This window comes from Paramacrobiotus metropolitanus, unplaced genomic scaffold (assembly GCF_019649055.1).
Source record: "Paramacrobiotus metropolitanus isolate TYO unplaced genomic scaffold, Prichtersi_v1.0 Parri_scaffold0000242, whole genome shotgun sequence".
Classification (NCBI taxonomy): domain Eukaryota; kingdom Metazoa; phylum Tardigrada; class Eutardigrada; order Parachela; family Macrobiotidae; genus Paramacrobiotus; species Paramacrobiotus metropolitanus.
In genome coordinates this window covers 21,535-36,700 of record NW_026570462.1, presented here as the reverse complement: position 1 = coordinate 36,700, position 15,166 = coordinate 21,535, and the positions used below count along the sequence as shown (strand labels likewise).

General features: G+C 46.0%; 1 protein-coding gene across 1 annotated transcript; it reads right to left on the bottom strand.

Moving 5' to 3' along the window:
* Positions 1-7,985: 7,985 nt before the first annotated feature.
* On the bottom strand, positions 7,986-9,280 carry LOC129601499 (BTB/POZ domain-containing protein 6-B-like). The gene is made up of 6 exons (XM_055500335.1): positions 9,056-9,280; positions 8,846-8,968; positions 8,592-8,751; positions 8,335-8,513; positions 8,122-8,257; positions 7,986-8,060 (listed from the first exon to the last, which is right to left on the bottom strand). The coding sequence occupies exons 1-6, from the start codon at positions 9,217-9,219 to the stop codon at positions 7,986-7,988; spliced, it is 837 nt and encodes a 278-aa protein (XP_055356310.1). The 5' UTR covers positions 9,220-9,280.
* Between the last annotated feature and the right edge of the window lie 5,886 nt (positions 9,281-15,166).

Sequence of the window (15,166 nt, the reverse complement as noted above, 5' to 3'; positions counted from 1 at the left end):
CTTCCGACCGACCTTTGTCGAATCGCTCGGCGTTTTTATCAAACTCATTACGAATATGCAATTCCGCGATATCCTGAGCGCGACTCAAATTATAGCGTAATTCCTCCATATAGTCGCGAATTGTCGCGTGATCTACCGGGAGGTTCGTTTTTGTTTCCGTATCTGCAGGAATAACCTGCTCTCTACCGTATAGCATAAAATACGGCGACAAATTTGTCGTTTTATTCGCTACACGGTTTTTTCCGGCAATTACAAATGGTAGGACTTTGTCCCAATTACGTTCCCGGCCGTCACTGGCGTACATCGCGAGTGAATCAGCAATTGTTTGCATTTGTCTTTCGACAAGTCCACGCCCGATCGGGTGATACGCAGCACCAAAATGGTGCTGTATTCTTAGCCTTTTATTTATTGCTTCCAATAAGTAATTATGGAAATGTGTTCCTCTATCGGTGTTCAGAATTTGTGGTGTTCCATACGGCAGGAACACGTCATAAATCAAGAAATTAGCGACAGTTTCTGCCTTTGCGTCGGGTATTGGTTTTGCAATTACGAATTTCGTAAGTTCATCTACCGCCACAGCGATGTAGGTATTTCCCCGTGTTGTTTTGGGCAATGGCCCTTTCAAATCCACTTGCATTCTAAACCACGGCTCGCCGATGGCGATCTGCTGTAGTTTGCCGGGTGGCGCTTTGCGCAGTGTCTTGCGGTGCTGGCATGCAAAACAGTGATCTACGTACTTGATAATTTGAGAGACCATATTCTCCCAGAAATAACGTAGGGCGATCGCCTGATAAGTTTTAGCACGGCCTAGATGACCGCTAGCCAGTGCATCATGCATTGCATGCATAATATCCACACGCATGTGCTTTGGCACAACAAATCGACGGTTAATACGACCATCTTTTTCCGATATTTTATACAGTACACCATTCCACAATTCATAACCGGAATAACCGGGACGTTTAAGCAAATGGACGCTTTCTACGCGTCCCTCTAACGCGTGAATTATGCGTTCAATATTAGGATCTTTCTCCTGTTCGGTGCGATAAAACTTAAAGTTGTCCTCCTCTTCCTCATGTTCTGCTCCATCCCTTATCGTTACTACACGAATAGTCGGAGTACTGAATTTAGAATCTTTAAACTCATCCCAGTCATCGTCTGGGCATTCAGTGGCTTCTCCTACCGGGTGCCTACTTAACGCGTCAGCGTTATCACACTGTTTTCCCGGTCGGTATAATATAGTCATTTTATGACTGCTTAGCTGGAGTGCCCAGCGCGTTAAACGGCCATTCAGTCCCTCTTTACGGAAACCGATCTCAATAAATTAGTTAAAGCTTGATGATCAGTCTGTACTGAAAAGTGTGAGTACTCAATGAAGTGTCGAAATTTCCGACACGCGAAAACTACTGCCATACATTCCAATTCTGTAATTGGATATTTCTTTTCAGCGTCTGTGAGCAATTTGCTCGCATAAATGATTGGGTGACCGTCTTGGTGCAATATAGCGCCGATTCCTACCGTCGATGCATCGCATTCGATTACGGTTGGTTTACTTGGATCAAATTTCGCCAGTACTGGTGCGTTAATTAATGCTGATTTCAAATCAGCAAATTCACTATCGTGATCTACGGTCCAATTCGATTTTACATCGATTTCTCCTTTTAGTAGGCCGTATAAACGGCGCGTTCTACCGGCAAAATCCTTAACGAATTTACGATAGTAATTACAGAGTCCGAGGAATGACCTCAGATCTTTCTCTGTCTCTGGCTTCGGGTATTTCTCAATGGCCGCTATTTTATCGGGATCCGTTTTTATCCCGTCCTTGGAAACAATATGTCCAAGGAAATGTAACTCCGTTTCGCCTATATGGCACTTGCTCGGTTTCAATGTAAAACCAACCTTTAAAAGGCACTCACACATTAAACGTATTTTACGTTTGAGATCTGCGAAGTCTTTAGCGGCGGCAATGATATCATCCAAATAAGCGAAAATATTTTCGCAGTGGACGTCCGATAACGTCCTATTCATGGCTTCCTGAAACGTTGCAGGGCCATTACAGACACCAAACGGCATCCTTAAAAATTCGTAAAGTCCATCCTGCGTAATAAACGCAGTTTTTTCGATGGAGTCTTCGTGCATTTGCACTTGCCAAAATCCTGCATTGCAGTCAAAGCCACAATAATACTTATTGTCAGCTACTGCCTGCAATAATTCATCCGGGTTAGGAAGAGGATAATTATTCTTTTTTGTGGCGTCATTTAACTTAATATAATTAACGCAAAATCGCGTACCGATGGTTCCATCGGGATTTTTCTTACTAGCTAATACTACGAGAAAACACCAGGGAGAATTCGATTTTCGAATTATCCCTTTCTCCAGCATTTCATTTACATGTTCTTGAATAATCTCGCGGCCTCGCCACGAGGTTCTGTGCGGTTTACATTTTATCGGTGCAATGTCACCGGTGTCGATTTGATGCTTGACTATTTGGACATCGCCAAACGGACGGGTTTTCGTCGCGAATAAACCGGGATATTCGAGAAATATTTCCTTAATTTCTCTAATTTCTTGTGCGGTTAATTCCGGATTAATTTTAATTCATCCACCGCTTTTATCACAGTCTCCTGCTCTTCAGGTGTCATTTCTGCCAACATTGTGGCATTAACTTGAATATCTATATCGGGAATATCCTCATACGGTTCTAAATAGCCAATAAATTGGCCTTTCTTAATTGACTGCCGCTGATGTTGAAAGTTAACGAATACCATATCAAACTTTTTATTTTGTGGTTTAACCACTCCCTCCATCGGCCTTATCCGCCGCTCTATATACAGGTGCGGACTGGGAAGGAATAAAAACTTATCGGTATCGAACTGCTCATTTGCATCGAATTGGACATTCACTGTCGCCCGATTAGTACCCGGATTAATTAATAGTTTATCGCCGGCGAAGACTTTGATAGGCTTAGCGCGTGTACCGCGGTAAGAAGGGTTAATGTTCGGAGACTGGGAAAATTCCCAAGTCGGAGATTCATTAGTGATCTCGGCAGAATCAGTGGGCCCTACCAATTCTGCATTTACGATAATTAAATTATTAGGATGCGGTACTACTTCGATGCTAGCTTGATTAATTAAATTATTATTAGTTTTGTTAGTGGCGGCAGTATCGAGAGTATTCCTCACTACGATAGACGGATCGTCTTTTAAAAATTCAACTACCCGCGCCATCGGCGCAAAACTGACTGACCGATTATGGTTAGCTATGGTTTTTACAACCGTTTCATTAACATAATTATCGAGCGGTTTACACTCCTTCAACTGGTAAGGCAATACTGGTAGCTTACGCCGTTCTAATTGCGCTAATACGCGCAAAGGTGTCCGTAGTACGTACGGTAGTGGTATTTTTAAATGCCTAAATATTTCATTTAACTGACGTTGTTTTTCTTCCAGAGCGGAATATTCCGCTTTATACTGCTTCGCTAGGTTGCGGACAATTTCTTCTGCTTTTACAGAGTCGATCCCCGGGATTGGTACGTCCTCATCCATAAAAAGGTACATAACGTTTGTACCGCTCTCCTTCGCTTCTACTAGTTCCTGAATTTCTTTTACCAAAATTCTGTATTCACCCCATAAGCGTCTGAACGTTGATTTTGTTGCCAAGCGGATTTTCGCTGGTTTTTTTAATACGGATTTGATTGTGGCTTTTGCCACGGGTATCGGGAAGACTTTGCTCCCTTTTTGTACATTACCGTCTTTTTCTGATAATTCATTTGGCCCGTTAGCCTGTACTTTTCCCGTTGCCACGGGTATCGGGAAGACTTTCTCCTCCACGGTGTTTATCGTCTGAATAACAGGCGACACCGATTCACTTATTATAAGCGGGCCTGATTTTCCATCTGGTTGATACTCCAGATAACGCAATTTATTGTTCCGTACTGCATAGAAAGTATGCTGCAAGAAGTCCTGACCTAGCAAGACTTTAATTTCATCGGTCGTCGGTTTAATATAAACCGAATGGATGGCTTCAAAGTCGCGTATTTTAATAATTATCCGGCAGTAATGCGTTACTAAAAAGCCGCGCACTCCGCCAATACCGCGGATATGCAGAGACTTAATTAGTGGAATTTTCGCAGCGCATATTTCCGTAGCAAATTCGCTAGAGATTAACGATGTTTCTGCTCCTGTGTCTATCATTACTGGCGCTTCGCGCCCGTTTATAGTTGCATCCAACATTAGTGGATGTGCGCGTCTAGGTTCAGTAATTGATTACAGCAGTACAAAAGTTAATAGTAGCATTGCTGCTATCCGATGATTCATCGGGTTCAACGATGCGCAATCCGTTGATTGTAACTCTTTCGATTTTGTCCGGCGGTTTGGGCGGAATCGGGTCGGTAAAGCCGGAATTTACCGCCCTTCCTCGTTTTCCTGATCAGCCAAACCCGAAAACGGATTATTATCCGGTAACGGTGATCCTGGAGTCGGACGTATCCGATCTTCCACCGGGCCGATACTTTGCCGGGAATTACTCCTCGGCCTTGCCGGCGAATTAGGTTCGCTCCCTGACTGACTACCACTACGGCGCTGATAGAAATCGGCGGCATATCGCCGATTCCCAGTTTCTGGATCATGGTAGGCCAAGTAAGTTGGGTTTTCACATCGCGGTTTATCGCGAAACTGACAGTCACGGAAGTAATGTCCGCACAAATCACAGTGCTGGCAGTACTTCACCACTCGGTTGCCACGCAGAGTTTTCTGCAGGGCCGGTGACCGATCGGTCACTTCTTGTATTCTATTAATGTTATTTGCCCATTGCTCCTTACGAGACGGCGCACGGTTATCGTCTTGGCTAATTCGACTATCATTACTGTCAGCTTTGCTGATATTGCTGCGAATGTTGTTATTATTACTGTTACGATTACCGTAACTCGGTTTTCCACCGTTCTTGCTATTTGGTCGCGGCGGGCTGGCTGCCGCTGCCGCGTATGACTTCGATTGGACTTGTGCTGTTCGCACAGTGACTGCATCGGTATCCCTCTCCTGCTTGCGTCGGACATTGCCGATCGGAATAACGTATTTTTCCGGATTATTTGATGACAAATATCGCAGTATTTCGAGAAATCTCTCGGGAGTATCTGGTCGCATGACTTCCATTTTATCATGGAGTTTCTCATGCGGTTTTAATCCGCGCATTAAAAATGACACGAATTGTTCAGGTGTGCCTTTAAACCCCGCGCGATCGCGCAAAGTCATCATGGCCTGGTAGTAACTTTCTAGAGTTTCCTGGCCAGGTCGGTAGTTACGATTTGTCAGCTCTGCTAACGCGTTAACCGATCGTTTTGAATCGCCAAATCTGGCGATTAACTGCTGTTTCCATTCACGATACGTGGTGGGAGCAGCGTTCGACGTGTTCAGTCCATTATACCATACGATAGCTTCATCCTTTAGGCAATACGCCAACTCCGTTATTTTTCTCTCATCTGTAGTCCACCGATTTGCGGTGGCTGCTTGATCAAACTTTATTATAAAGCTGTCGATATCTTCTTTGCTACCATTGTAGCTCGGGCGCGGTACTGGTTGGCGCATTACATCAACCAAGTCCGATTTTCTTACAGGACTTACTGTCCTGCTTTGTCCAATGCCTGCTCGTTGAATTTCTTCCCGCAAAATACTGCGGAGATATTGCTGCTTATCAGCACTCGGCATTTCCCGAAAGCCACTCTCGTTCATTGCCGATTGCTGTCAGCACTCGTGTTCATTGCCTGCTGTACACGGATGATTCTGCTTGGTATTACCGGCATATGCCCTGCTGAGCGGTCGCTCGCCGTATTCTACGGCCTCCGGGTTCATCTGCCGGTCGTACAACACTCGGTAGTCTTTTGCTAGTGAATTGAATCTCCCAACAAGGGACTTATGTTCGGTTTGACTTTCATGCAGCATCGACTGCACATTCTTCAAATCCGTTACATGATTGAAATTAACGGTCTTTAATCGCTGGTTTTCTTGCCACACTTGATCAAGCATGGTGTCCTTCTCAGCTAATTGCTGATTCATTTCGGAATTTCTGACACGACCCTCGTCTACTTTCGCTTTTAACTCGGCAATCGCCGCATCCTTTTCGCCTATTACGGCCCGCAAGCCCAACACAATTTTCTCCATATTTTTAAAGGAGCTATGGGCGTGCTGGTACTGATTTTTGTGGTGCTGGACTTCGTCCTCAGCTACTTCTAGCTTCCTCTGCACATCTTTTATCAACACTTGGTTTGCCGAAATAGTTTCGGTCGCCTGTTTTAATTCCACAATAGTGGAACCTGTTGCCGGCTTAGCCGCAGAATTCAGCAATTCATTTAGATTAGCAGTGTATGATTGCGTTTTACGCAATGTGGTAGGCACAACTGTTACCGGTTCCTCCTCTTCGTCCGTCGTTGCGGACTTATTCAGCTCGCTTTCGCTCACTTGAGAAAACGACCCTGTCGTGGCCGTTGACTCTGTAGCACATTCAGATCGTTCCGGCGCAGGCGCGCGTTCCTCTTCCCGATTATCGGGATTGACCTGTCTAACTTTATCTGGCGTTAGCGGCCTGAAAAACAACTGATCAGGCGGCTCCATTACTGGTGTATCAAGGAGATTATCTCCTTGATCCATTACGGTTGCCTTACGCGGCTTACGGGTTTTATCCTGGAGGACTTTGTGGGTAATTTCCACACCTGCCTCTTTCAGCTGATTTGCCTTACTACGGGTTACTTTGTCCGGTTGTGGAGCCCCGCTCGTACCAGCCTTTGCTGGGTCTTCGGTTATTCGATTTAACACTTTACTGGCCGACTTTAACACGTCCTCCACGCCTTGCTTCAGCCTATCAATGGCTGGTTGTTTTCTGGTCGGGGAGCGGTGTATCGGCATTATGCCATCCGCTACGGTATTGTCGAACTCGAGAAATATCAAATGATAGTAGTTATCGTCAAAATCTAAACTTATTTTTCTGTTATGCTACAGGACTGCTTTGCAGTTTTCGATTTTGTACAGTTCAGAAGATTGGCCTGGGCGGCTATGAATGGCCTGCCCCACACAATTCTATTGAGCTGCTCTGCAGCTATACTTACACGAAAGAACGGCTATCGCTGATAGGAATCAGCTAGTTCTTTGACATGACTTTCAGACAGAATGGGGAATTCCGCTCCACTGAGCCATCGCTCCGTTACAAATAACCTTTGCGAACAGTAATTTGTGCGCTCTGTTAATAATCAAATCAAACGATATTCTCAAAATAGAACGATCGTTCTCTTACAGAAGGATGTCATCCAAATACACCACAACGATATCTGTTACAATAATCCGCACAACTCTGCCATCTATTACGATAGCCAAAACTTTCTTCATTTTGGTCAAACTTTTAACTATACAATATCCAGTTTAGTCAAGAACGATCGTTCTCTTCCTTCCCCGTTTTTGTAAAACGCTAGTTTCTATAAGACACTATTTTCTTGGCAGAAATAATCCGTCCTTTAAGGAATTTATCCTATTAGATTCAAAATTATAGGCTTAATGCCTACCACTTCGATACGTTGTCCGCGGTTCTTCTCCTTGCTGGCGGCCGCGTGCCTTCCGAACCAGCGACGCTCCTTGCTTCAGTTGATGAAATTCTTCTGCTGCTGGTTGATGTGGGCTATCGCTGGTGGACCGAGGTCTCCACTGAGAAGGAGGAAACTCCCGTGCTACAGCGTTTACCAGAGAACGCTGTTATCGAGTGCAAAACTAGAGGGAATGACAGGGATCTTAAGGCATCTCCACCATCTCGGAGAAGCGTCTACGCTGTACAGAGAAACGACAACGGAAACAACATCTCCTCGAAATGATCGCTTTATTTCATAGAAATAAATGCTAAAACATCCTCAAAAACAAAATCTAATGGGGAAAAGGGCATGAAATCAGAAGGCTAAGAAGGAATCGATGTTGTCGATTCCGATGCTGGCACTCGAATGGCAAACACGATCAGTCGTGTTTGGAAAGCTGGCAGATGGTGAGCCGGGCCAATGATGGTGAGGCGTCCGTGCCAATATCCCTGTGCTATACGCACAACACTCTGACACTCGTAAAATAAAAATGCGTCAAGAAAACAGGAGCCAACCTGTGCGGGGCCGTCAGCCAGTTGTCCGCTGGTCAACAGAGGGAACCGCAGCATGTACAATGCGGAGCCGAGCATCTGGCGCCGATTATCGGCGGATGTATCCATACCCTCCCGCTGACAAGCTTCATGGTCCCATCTGCAACAACACAGTTTTACGGCAAACTCCCGCAGTGAAAATGTCACTGATATGGATGTAATCACACAGTTACTTACTCTTCAACAGCCAAATAGATGTCATACTCCTCAGCGGACAAGGTTTCGCGCTCCAGAATTATCTCTAGCAGGTCCTTACTGATGGCAGTAAATGTCGGCGACTGCAAGATCGCCAGACTCTCCTCATCCAGCAAATTCAAGCACTTCTCCACGATACCGTCTGCATGCCAGTGAAGCGCCTGCAATTTTCTCCTCGTAGTCAGTACACTTCAGCAGTCAGCAATCTGGCTAGCTGTTACGAGCTTCACAGGTCGCACTTGTTCCAAGGCGGATAGACAGTTGTCGACGTTCAGCTGGCTGTAGATCATCTCCAGGCACACCTGTATCAATGGCGCAAAGTCGTACTTGTCAGCAGAGTTCATCGTGTGGAACACGTTGTCTGCGCTCAGATTCTCCGCTTTATCCGTGTACATGTAACTGCAAATCAAGCACTCCATTGATACTCAACACACGCGGAGCCTCTTAATGTTTTTCGGGCGCAATTCAAAAAATCAGGGTACCACGAGTGCACCTCAGCAAATTGGCGAACGCGTCGGGAATAAAATCCGCGATCTCGATGGGACCGTCGCAGCTTTCGGGCAAACTGCCAAAGAACATGGCACGGAAAACGGGGCTGCGCATACTCAGAATGTATCTAGAATAAAGCAAGATAAGAATGGAACTCGTAGCAGCTCGGTTCCACAAGCATCCCATCAACGATTGAATGCTATAGGAACATTACTTGTGCGCTTGGAAGATCTTCACTGGGCCAAACTGACGTCCAAGGGCGAACTGCATATCACTAAATTCTCCGCTGCTTAATGTCTCTTTCAGGCAACCCAGAACGCTGGAGGCAGGATCGTCCTGTGGAGTAACCGTCCGCGATGCAGGAGGGATGGAGGCCATTTTGATGTTGAACACTGACAACAGTGAGTAGTCTCTGATCAAATAATGTTGTGGCAGTCGGAGTATGACTAACTGGCTTCCAGGACTGACACGAAGAGCAAGTGAAAAACCACACAGCTTACTAGCAGAAGACAACAACTTCAAACTGGAAAGCACTCAAAGCATTAACTAACACACTTCCGAAAAAGGAACAAAGTACGCACTATTTTCAGCAACAACATTTTTTGAATATTTTGTGAAAATGAGTTTCCCCCGTTCTCTGTATGACTTAAATGGTTCTAGTGTTGTTTGGACAAAATTCATACCTCAGTTTAAAACGTTGGTTAGCTTTGTGGAAATCCTGAATGAGAAGGTAGAGCAGCTGACGGCCCTCAACAAGACCCTAACAGAGCAGTTGGCTCAGCACGTCGATGTGTCGTCTTCTTCTGTAGCTCATCACTCCCCTGATGCACCTCCGTCCCTGGTTAATGTGGAAGCGATTGATAAAAATATTGAGGAATTGTGTGAAAGAGTGTTTCTGGTTGAGTGTGCAGTTGGTCACCAGTGGAATGGGATGGATGAGTACATGAAGGAAGACCCCGATTATGTGCAAACTGTGGACGAACATTTTGGAGTGACGGACTATTCGGTAGACATTTCTGGCTTGAAGCAAGCGGGTAAAGTCTGGAGCCCTAAGAGGATTGTCCCTGCGAAACTCGGAAAAAGACAGCTTGCCCAGTCACAATCGAAGAACCCCACCACATCCACGAACCATCCTACACTGGCGATGAAACCACAGTCTTACGCATCCGTTATCAAGAAGGCACCGAAGGTTGTGCGTGGCACGCGTACTGGAACGAGTGAGGGACCCTCGAGAGAACTGACGGAAACACTACAAGCCAAGCACCAGCCACATGCGGACTTTTGTGTGAGAGGTATCCCACGGGTTGAGGATTCGAAGTTTGACAGTGTTAAGGACTACAATGCGTTCATTGCCAAACAGCTGGAAGATGTAGGAATTCCCACAAGATTTGTGAGTGTATACGTTCCTGCTCGTGGAGATAGACGATCTTCCACGTTTGCCCGCATCGGTACGTTTAAAGACATGGCGAAAAAAATTTTGGAACCTGAGATTTGGCCTACAAATGTGTTTGTAAGGGAGTGGGTATACTGAGTTGTGTGTTTAAATACGCTGCAGTATTCTTGTTTAAAAAGCTGCTGTATTATTGTTTGAAGCTTGATCTGAAATACTGTGTATTCTGGAGAACTGGTGTTGTTGTGAGTGTCTGCTGCCCCGAATTGGGATTTTTCCCTGAATGTGTGCGGACGTTAAACCATTAAACTTAAACATTAAACTTAAAGCAATCCATGTGGACGTTGCAAGTTAAAAGAGCTCTCCATGGCACCTCCTCTGGGTAGCTGACTATCCATCTAAAATCAACATCCTGGTTCGGCCTTTACAGGCTTTACTTGGCTTTCGAGTCGGTATTTAAAACTACAGTACGATGGTCATTCGTTGCAACGTGACTTCTCATTTCTTATGGTTCCGCTTTTGTCGGTACAAGTGCGTGTAATTTTGTTTTCTATCTATCTTCGTATATTTCGTGGGTTTGTTTGATCTATGGATGATATTATCAACCATGTCGACGAATGCAACTCCCACCAAGCGAGCGAAGAGACAAAAGTTGGACAGTGACGGAATAGTTGACTTGATGAAACGAACGTTAGCGAGCGGAGAACTCAGCGATGTATGCTTTACAGTGGGACGTGACTTCGGCAAAGTGCAGACCTTTCCCGCACACAAGTAAGACAGCTGCTTGTCCCGAGTTTGTCTATAAAAGTTTCAAGAAATGTTTTATAAACGTGTATAGACTCATCCTAAGCGGTCGGAGCGCTGTGTTCCGCACGATGTTCTTCGGAAGCCTGCCAGAAAAGTGCGCCGATGCCATCGAGATTCCAGATGTTCACACAGACGCATTTGCCAATATGCTCAGGTACGCTGACTCGCGGTTTTGCGTATGTTTCGCTGCTGGTAAGCTTCACAATGTGCACTGTCATCGCACTGCTTTACAGTTTACGTACACCTGGAATTCCAGAATAAATTAAACTTTAGGAAGGTTTTGCGGGATGTTGATCATTTTCACTGTCTCGCAGTTTCATGTATACGGACGCGGTTGATCATCTCACTGCGGACACCGTCTTCGCCACCATGAGCTGTGCCGACAAGTACGATCTGCCGAAGCTGATACGGATTTGCTCCACCTTCATCGGGAGCAATTTGAATGCCGAGAACTGTCTGGCCACATGGCAACAGGCACGGTTGCATTCTTTTTGGAGTATTTGTAAAGACTGTAATGCATACTTTACGGACACTAATGATATGTTTTTGTGTCAGCAGGCCTTGAGTTGGCATGCTGACAGCCTCGAAGAGTTGTGCCTAACTTTCGTGGATGCGAACACTGATGCAGTCCTGCAATCCGATGAATTTACTGACATCTCTCCGGAAGCGTTGGAAGCCGTTTTGCAGCGCGACACACTGTCTGCGGAGGAACATGACATTTACCTCGCTGTCGACCGGTGCGTGAAGCGTGGGTAGAATGCTAAGCCTGACAGTTGGTACGTTGTAGAGTGACACTAATACACGATGTTGTAGATGGGCAGCAGCAGCCTGCACTCGCAACGGTATCGACGCTTCGGGCGCTAACCGGCGTCAGATGTTGGGCGCCGCGTTATTCCATGTCCGATTTCCGCTCCTGACCAACACCGAACTCGCAAACGGTCTCACCAAGGTTCGTGGACATTTTGGGCAGTAGAATTTTACTGCAGATGTGTTACCTCGGCTTTCGTTACAAAGTTGTCGATCTTTCCTTCACAACAGAGCGGCCTGCTGACGGATTCGGAATTGTTGAGTTTGTTCGTGTACCAGAACGCCACAGTGAAGCCGCAGGTTGTGTTTTCCACGGAGCCTCGAAGGAACCAGCAAAGGGTGTTGAGTACGGGAGAGGAAGTGTTTGTGAGTGTTGAGCGCACTGGTTTTTGGGTTCCAGCCAGAATTACCGGGGTCCATCAGAAGTACGTGGTGTTCACGTGGTGGGTCGACGGCGAGGGGAACGTTGCAACAATTGACAAGGTGGTTCGGGCTCAGGAGATTTTGCAAAGGGGTCTGCGGGTATTTGTCATCTCCTTGAACGAATATGGAAATTACGTCAGCGCCGAGGAAAATGGGCTGCATCGGGTCAGTCTGAACGGAGACCGGACGGTTGAAATGGCTGATTTGAAGATTCATGAGGCGTATGTTAAGTCATGGAAGAGAACCAATAGGAAATGAACTGGGTTCTAGCCAGACATCTTTCTCAGCGTTTATTTATTTGCGTAAGTATTTCTAACAGTGTACTTGTGGCCTTTTTACGTGCCTGTCTCTGTAACCGCATTTGTCGGATTATTGTTTCCGTTTACAAGGGAGCGCATGACTTTCGACCTTGATGACCTTTAGCTACATTTTCTATGGTCAGCTTTTTGTACAGTGATCTTTTTGATTTTTTGAGTGATTTTTTGTGTTTTTTTGTACCGCTCGGGTTTTGTGATTCAGCCGTCAGCATATAACTTTCCAAAACTTAATGCTCTTAAAGCATCCGCGGTAGAGTTTGGGAGTAATCCATAATAAAATTTACGATCGCCGATCGGGCAAAATAATAAAAGCTCGTTAGCGCGTCTTGCCGATGTTCGCTATCAGCCAGGGTATGATCTGCATTTTGCCCTTCTCGCTGTAAAAAACAATTATACAAACAATAAACAGTAAAACACAATGAGCTCGGAAATCAGAAAATTATTAACAAACTACCATTCTGGCAATCAGTTCGGATATTCGCTAGCTGATACGGTGTTACCAGGCCTTCACACGGTGAGTTTACTAGCTGTGTAAAAACAAATTATTTGAACGATTGCAAAGCTCCTGGGACTTTTGATTGGCTACAGTGATCCAGTCAAGTGCGTATGGGCTGAAGTTGATCCCTCTCTTTTCTGTCATCGTTTTCGGTTTATTCTACACCGATGCTGCGATGCGATAATTCATACTGCGATGCGATGCAGAACTCTGGTACAGTATCGCATTTTATACTTTTCCATGCCGTAGACAGTACTTTTTTTCCTAAATTTCTACCAAAGTTCATTGATTAGTTACCCATCAAATCAGCCAGCCATGTCCACGAATGCAAGCTCATCGAAGGCTTTTGAGGAGCAACAGTTGGGCAGTGGCCGAATCGCAGACTGCATGAAACGAATCTTGGCGCGTGGAGAATTCAGCGATGTGTGCTTCTCCGTTGTTACACCATTTTGGCATAGCGCAGCACTTTTCCGCCCACAGGTAAGAGTACTCTGTGCTTTTCGGGCTTTACCCGATGCTTATCAATATTCCGCTGGACATATGCTTTGAAGTGAGCTCCGATACTAGTTGAAGTGGTTCGTCCATTTTGTTTAGACTCGTCTTAAGCATTCGCAGCACTTTATTCCGTACCATGTTCCACGGGAGTCTGCCTGAAACTGTGCCGATGTCATCGATATTCCCGATGTTCATCCAGACGCCTTCGCCAACATGCTCAGGTGCGTTGAGGAATCCTTGACATGTCAGATTGCGTCGAGAGTCCATTCCTTTAATAGCATGGCACGGTTGTGCTGCTAGCCTGCTACGTAAGTTATACCCGGCACACCGCGCAGTGAAAGTCCTGTTGAGATTTTAACTTCCCCTAATTATCTTATGGGCCTCCAGTATTTGAATTATGGTCACCCGGTGACTGTTCACCGTCTTGCAGTTTTATGTACACGGACGCGGTTGATAATCTCGGCGCTGGCAATGTATTCCCGACCATGGTCTGCGCCAATAAGTACGATCTCTCGCAGCTGATGCAGATTTGTTCGGACTTCATCGAGGGCCATCTAAATGCCGAGAACTGCCTTACCATGTGGAGGCACGATTGTCTTCTGTTTAGAGTGACAGGCACGATGTCGAACTTCTGTTGTCGAAACAGGCACGATTGTCTTCTGTTTAGAGTGACTGTATTTTGCTTGCACGTATCGGTAAATTTATCGGTGTATGCAGGCTGTTTCATGGCATGCTGACAGCGCCGTGGAGAAGTGCCTGGCTTTTTTGGACGCCAATACCAAGGCGGTTCTGCAGTCTGGCGAATTTACCGGCATCTCTCGGGATGAACTGGAAATTATATTGAAGCGCAATACGCTGTCTGCGGAGGAGCACGTTATTTACCTGGCTGTTGAATGGTAGGCAATGCGTTCGGTAAAATGTTGAGCCTGGTAGTTGGTGATGCATGTACCCGGACGGACATGTACCCGGACGTCAGCACTGATCGCAAAATTTGAAATAACTGGTACGATTTTCTACAGAAAGGTACAGAAGGACAAGGTTGACGCATTCACTTGAACTGTTTGCTGTTTTACTGAATTTTGTTCTAGGTGGGCAGCGGCGGCCTGCGCCCGCAATGGTATGGACACTTCGGGCGCTAACCGACGTCAGATGTTGGGCGCCGCGCTGTACCTCGTGAGGTATCCCCTCCTAACTAACACCCAACTGGCTGACGGCCCTGGCAAGGCAAGTCGACGTTATTCGCGTTGGAATTTAGGTTTGTCTTCTTTGGCTTCGATTATTAATTGTTTCGGTGGTTATTTCTTAACGGCAGAGCGGCTTGCTTACGGAATTGGAGTTATACGGGCTGTTTATATACCAGAACGCCACAGCGAAGCCGGAAGAATGCCAACTAGGCTAGAATGCCAGCGCCGAACGGGACAACGGAAGGTTTTGTTTACGGGAGCTGACGTGTTTGTTCAGGACAGTGATTGGTGGAAGCCGGAAAGATTAACCGCAGTGCACCTGCAACACGTGGTGTTCATTTGGTATAGCAGCGGCCTGGAAGGAATTGCATTTGCCAACAGAGTGTTTCGCGCTGAGCATTTCCTG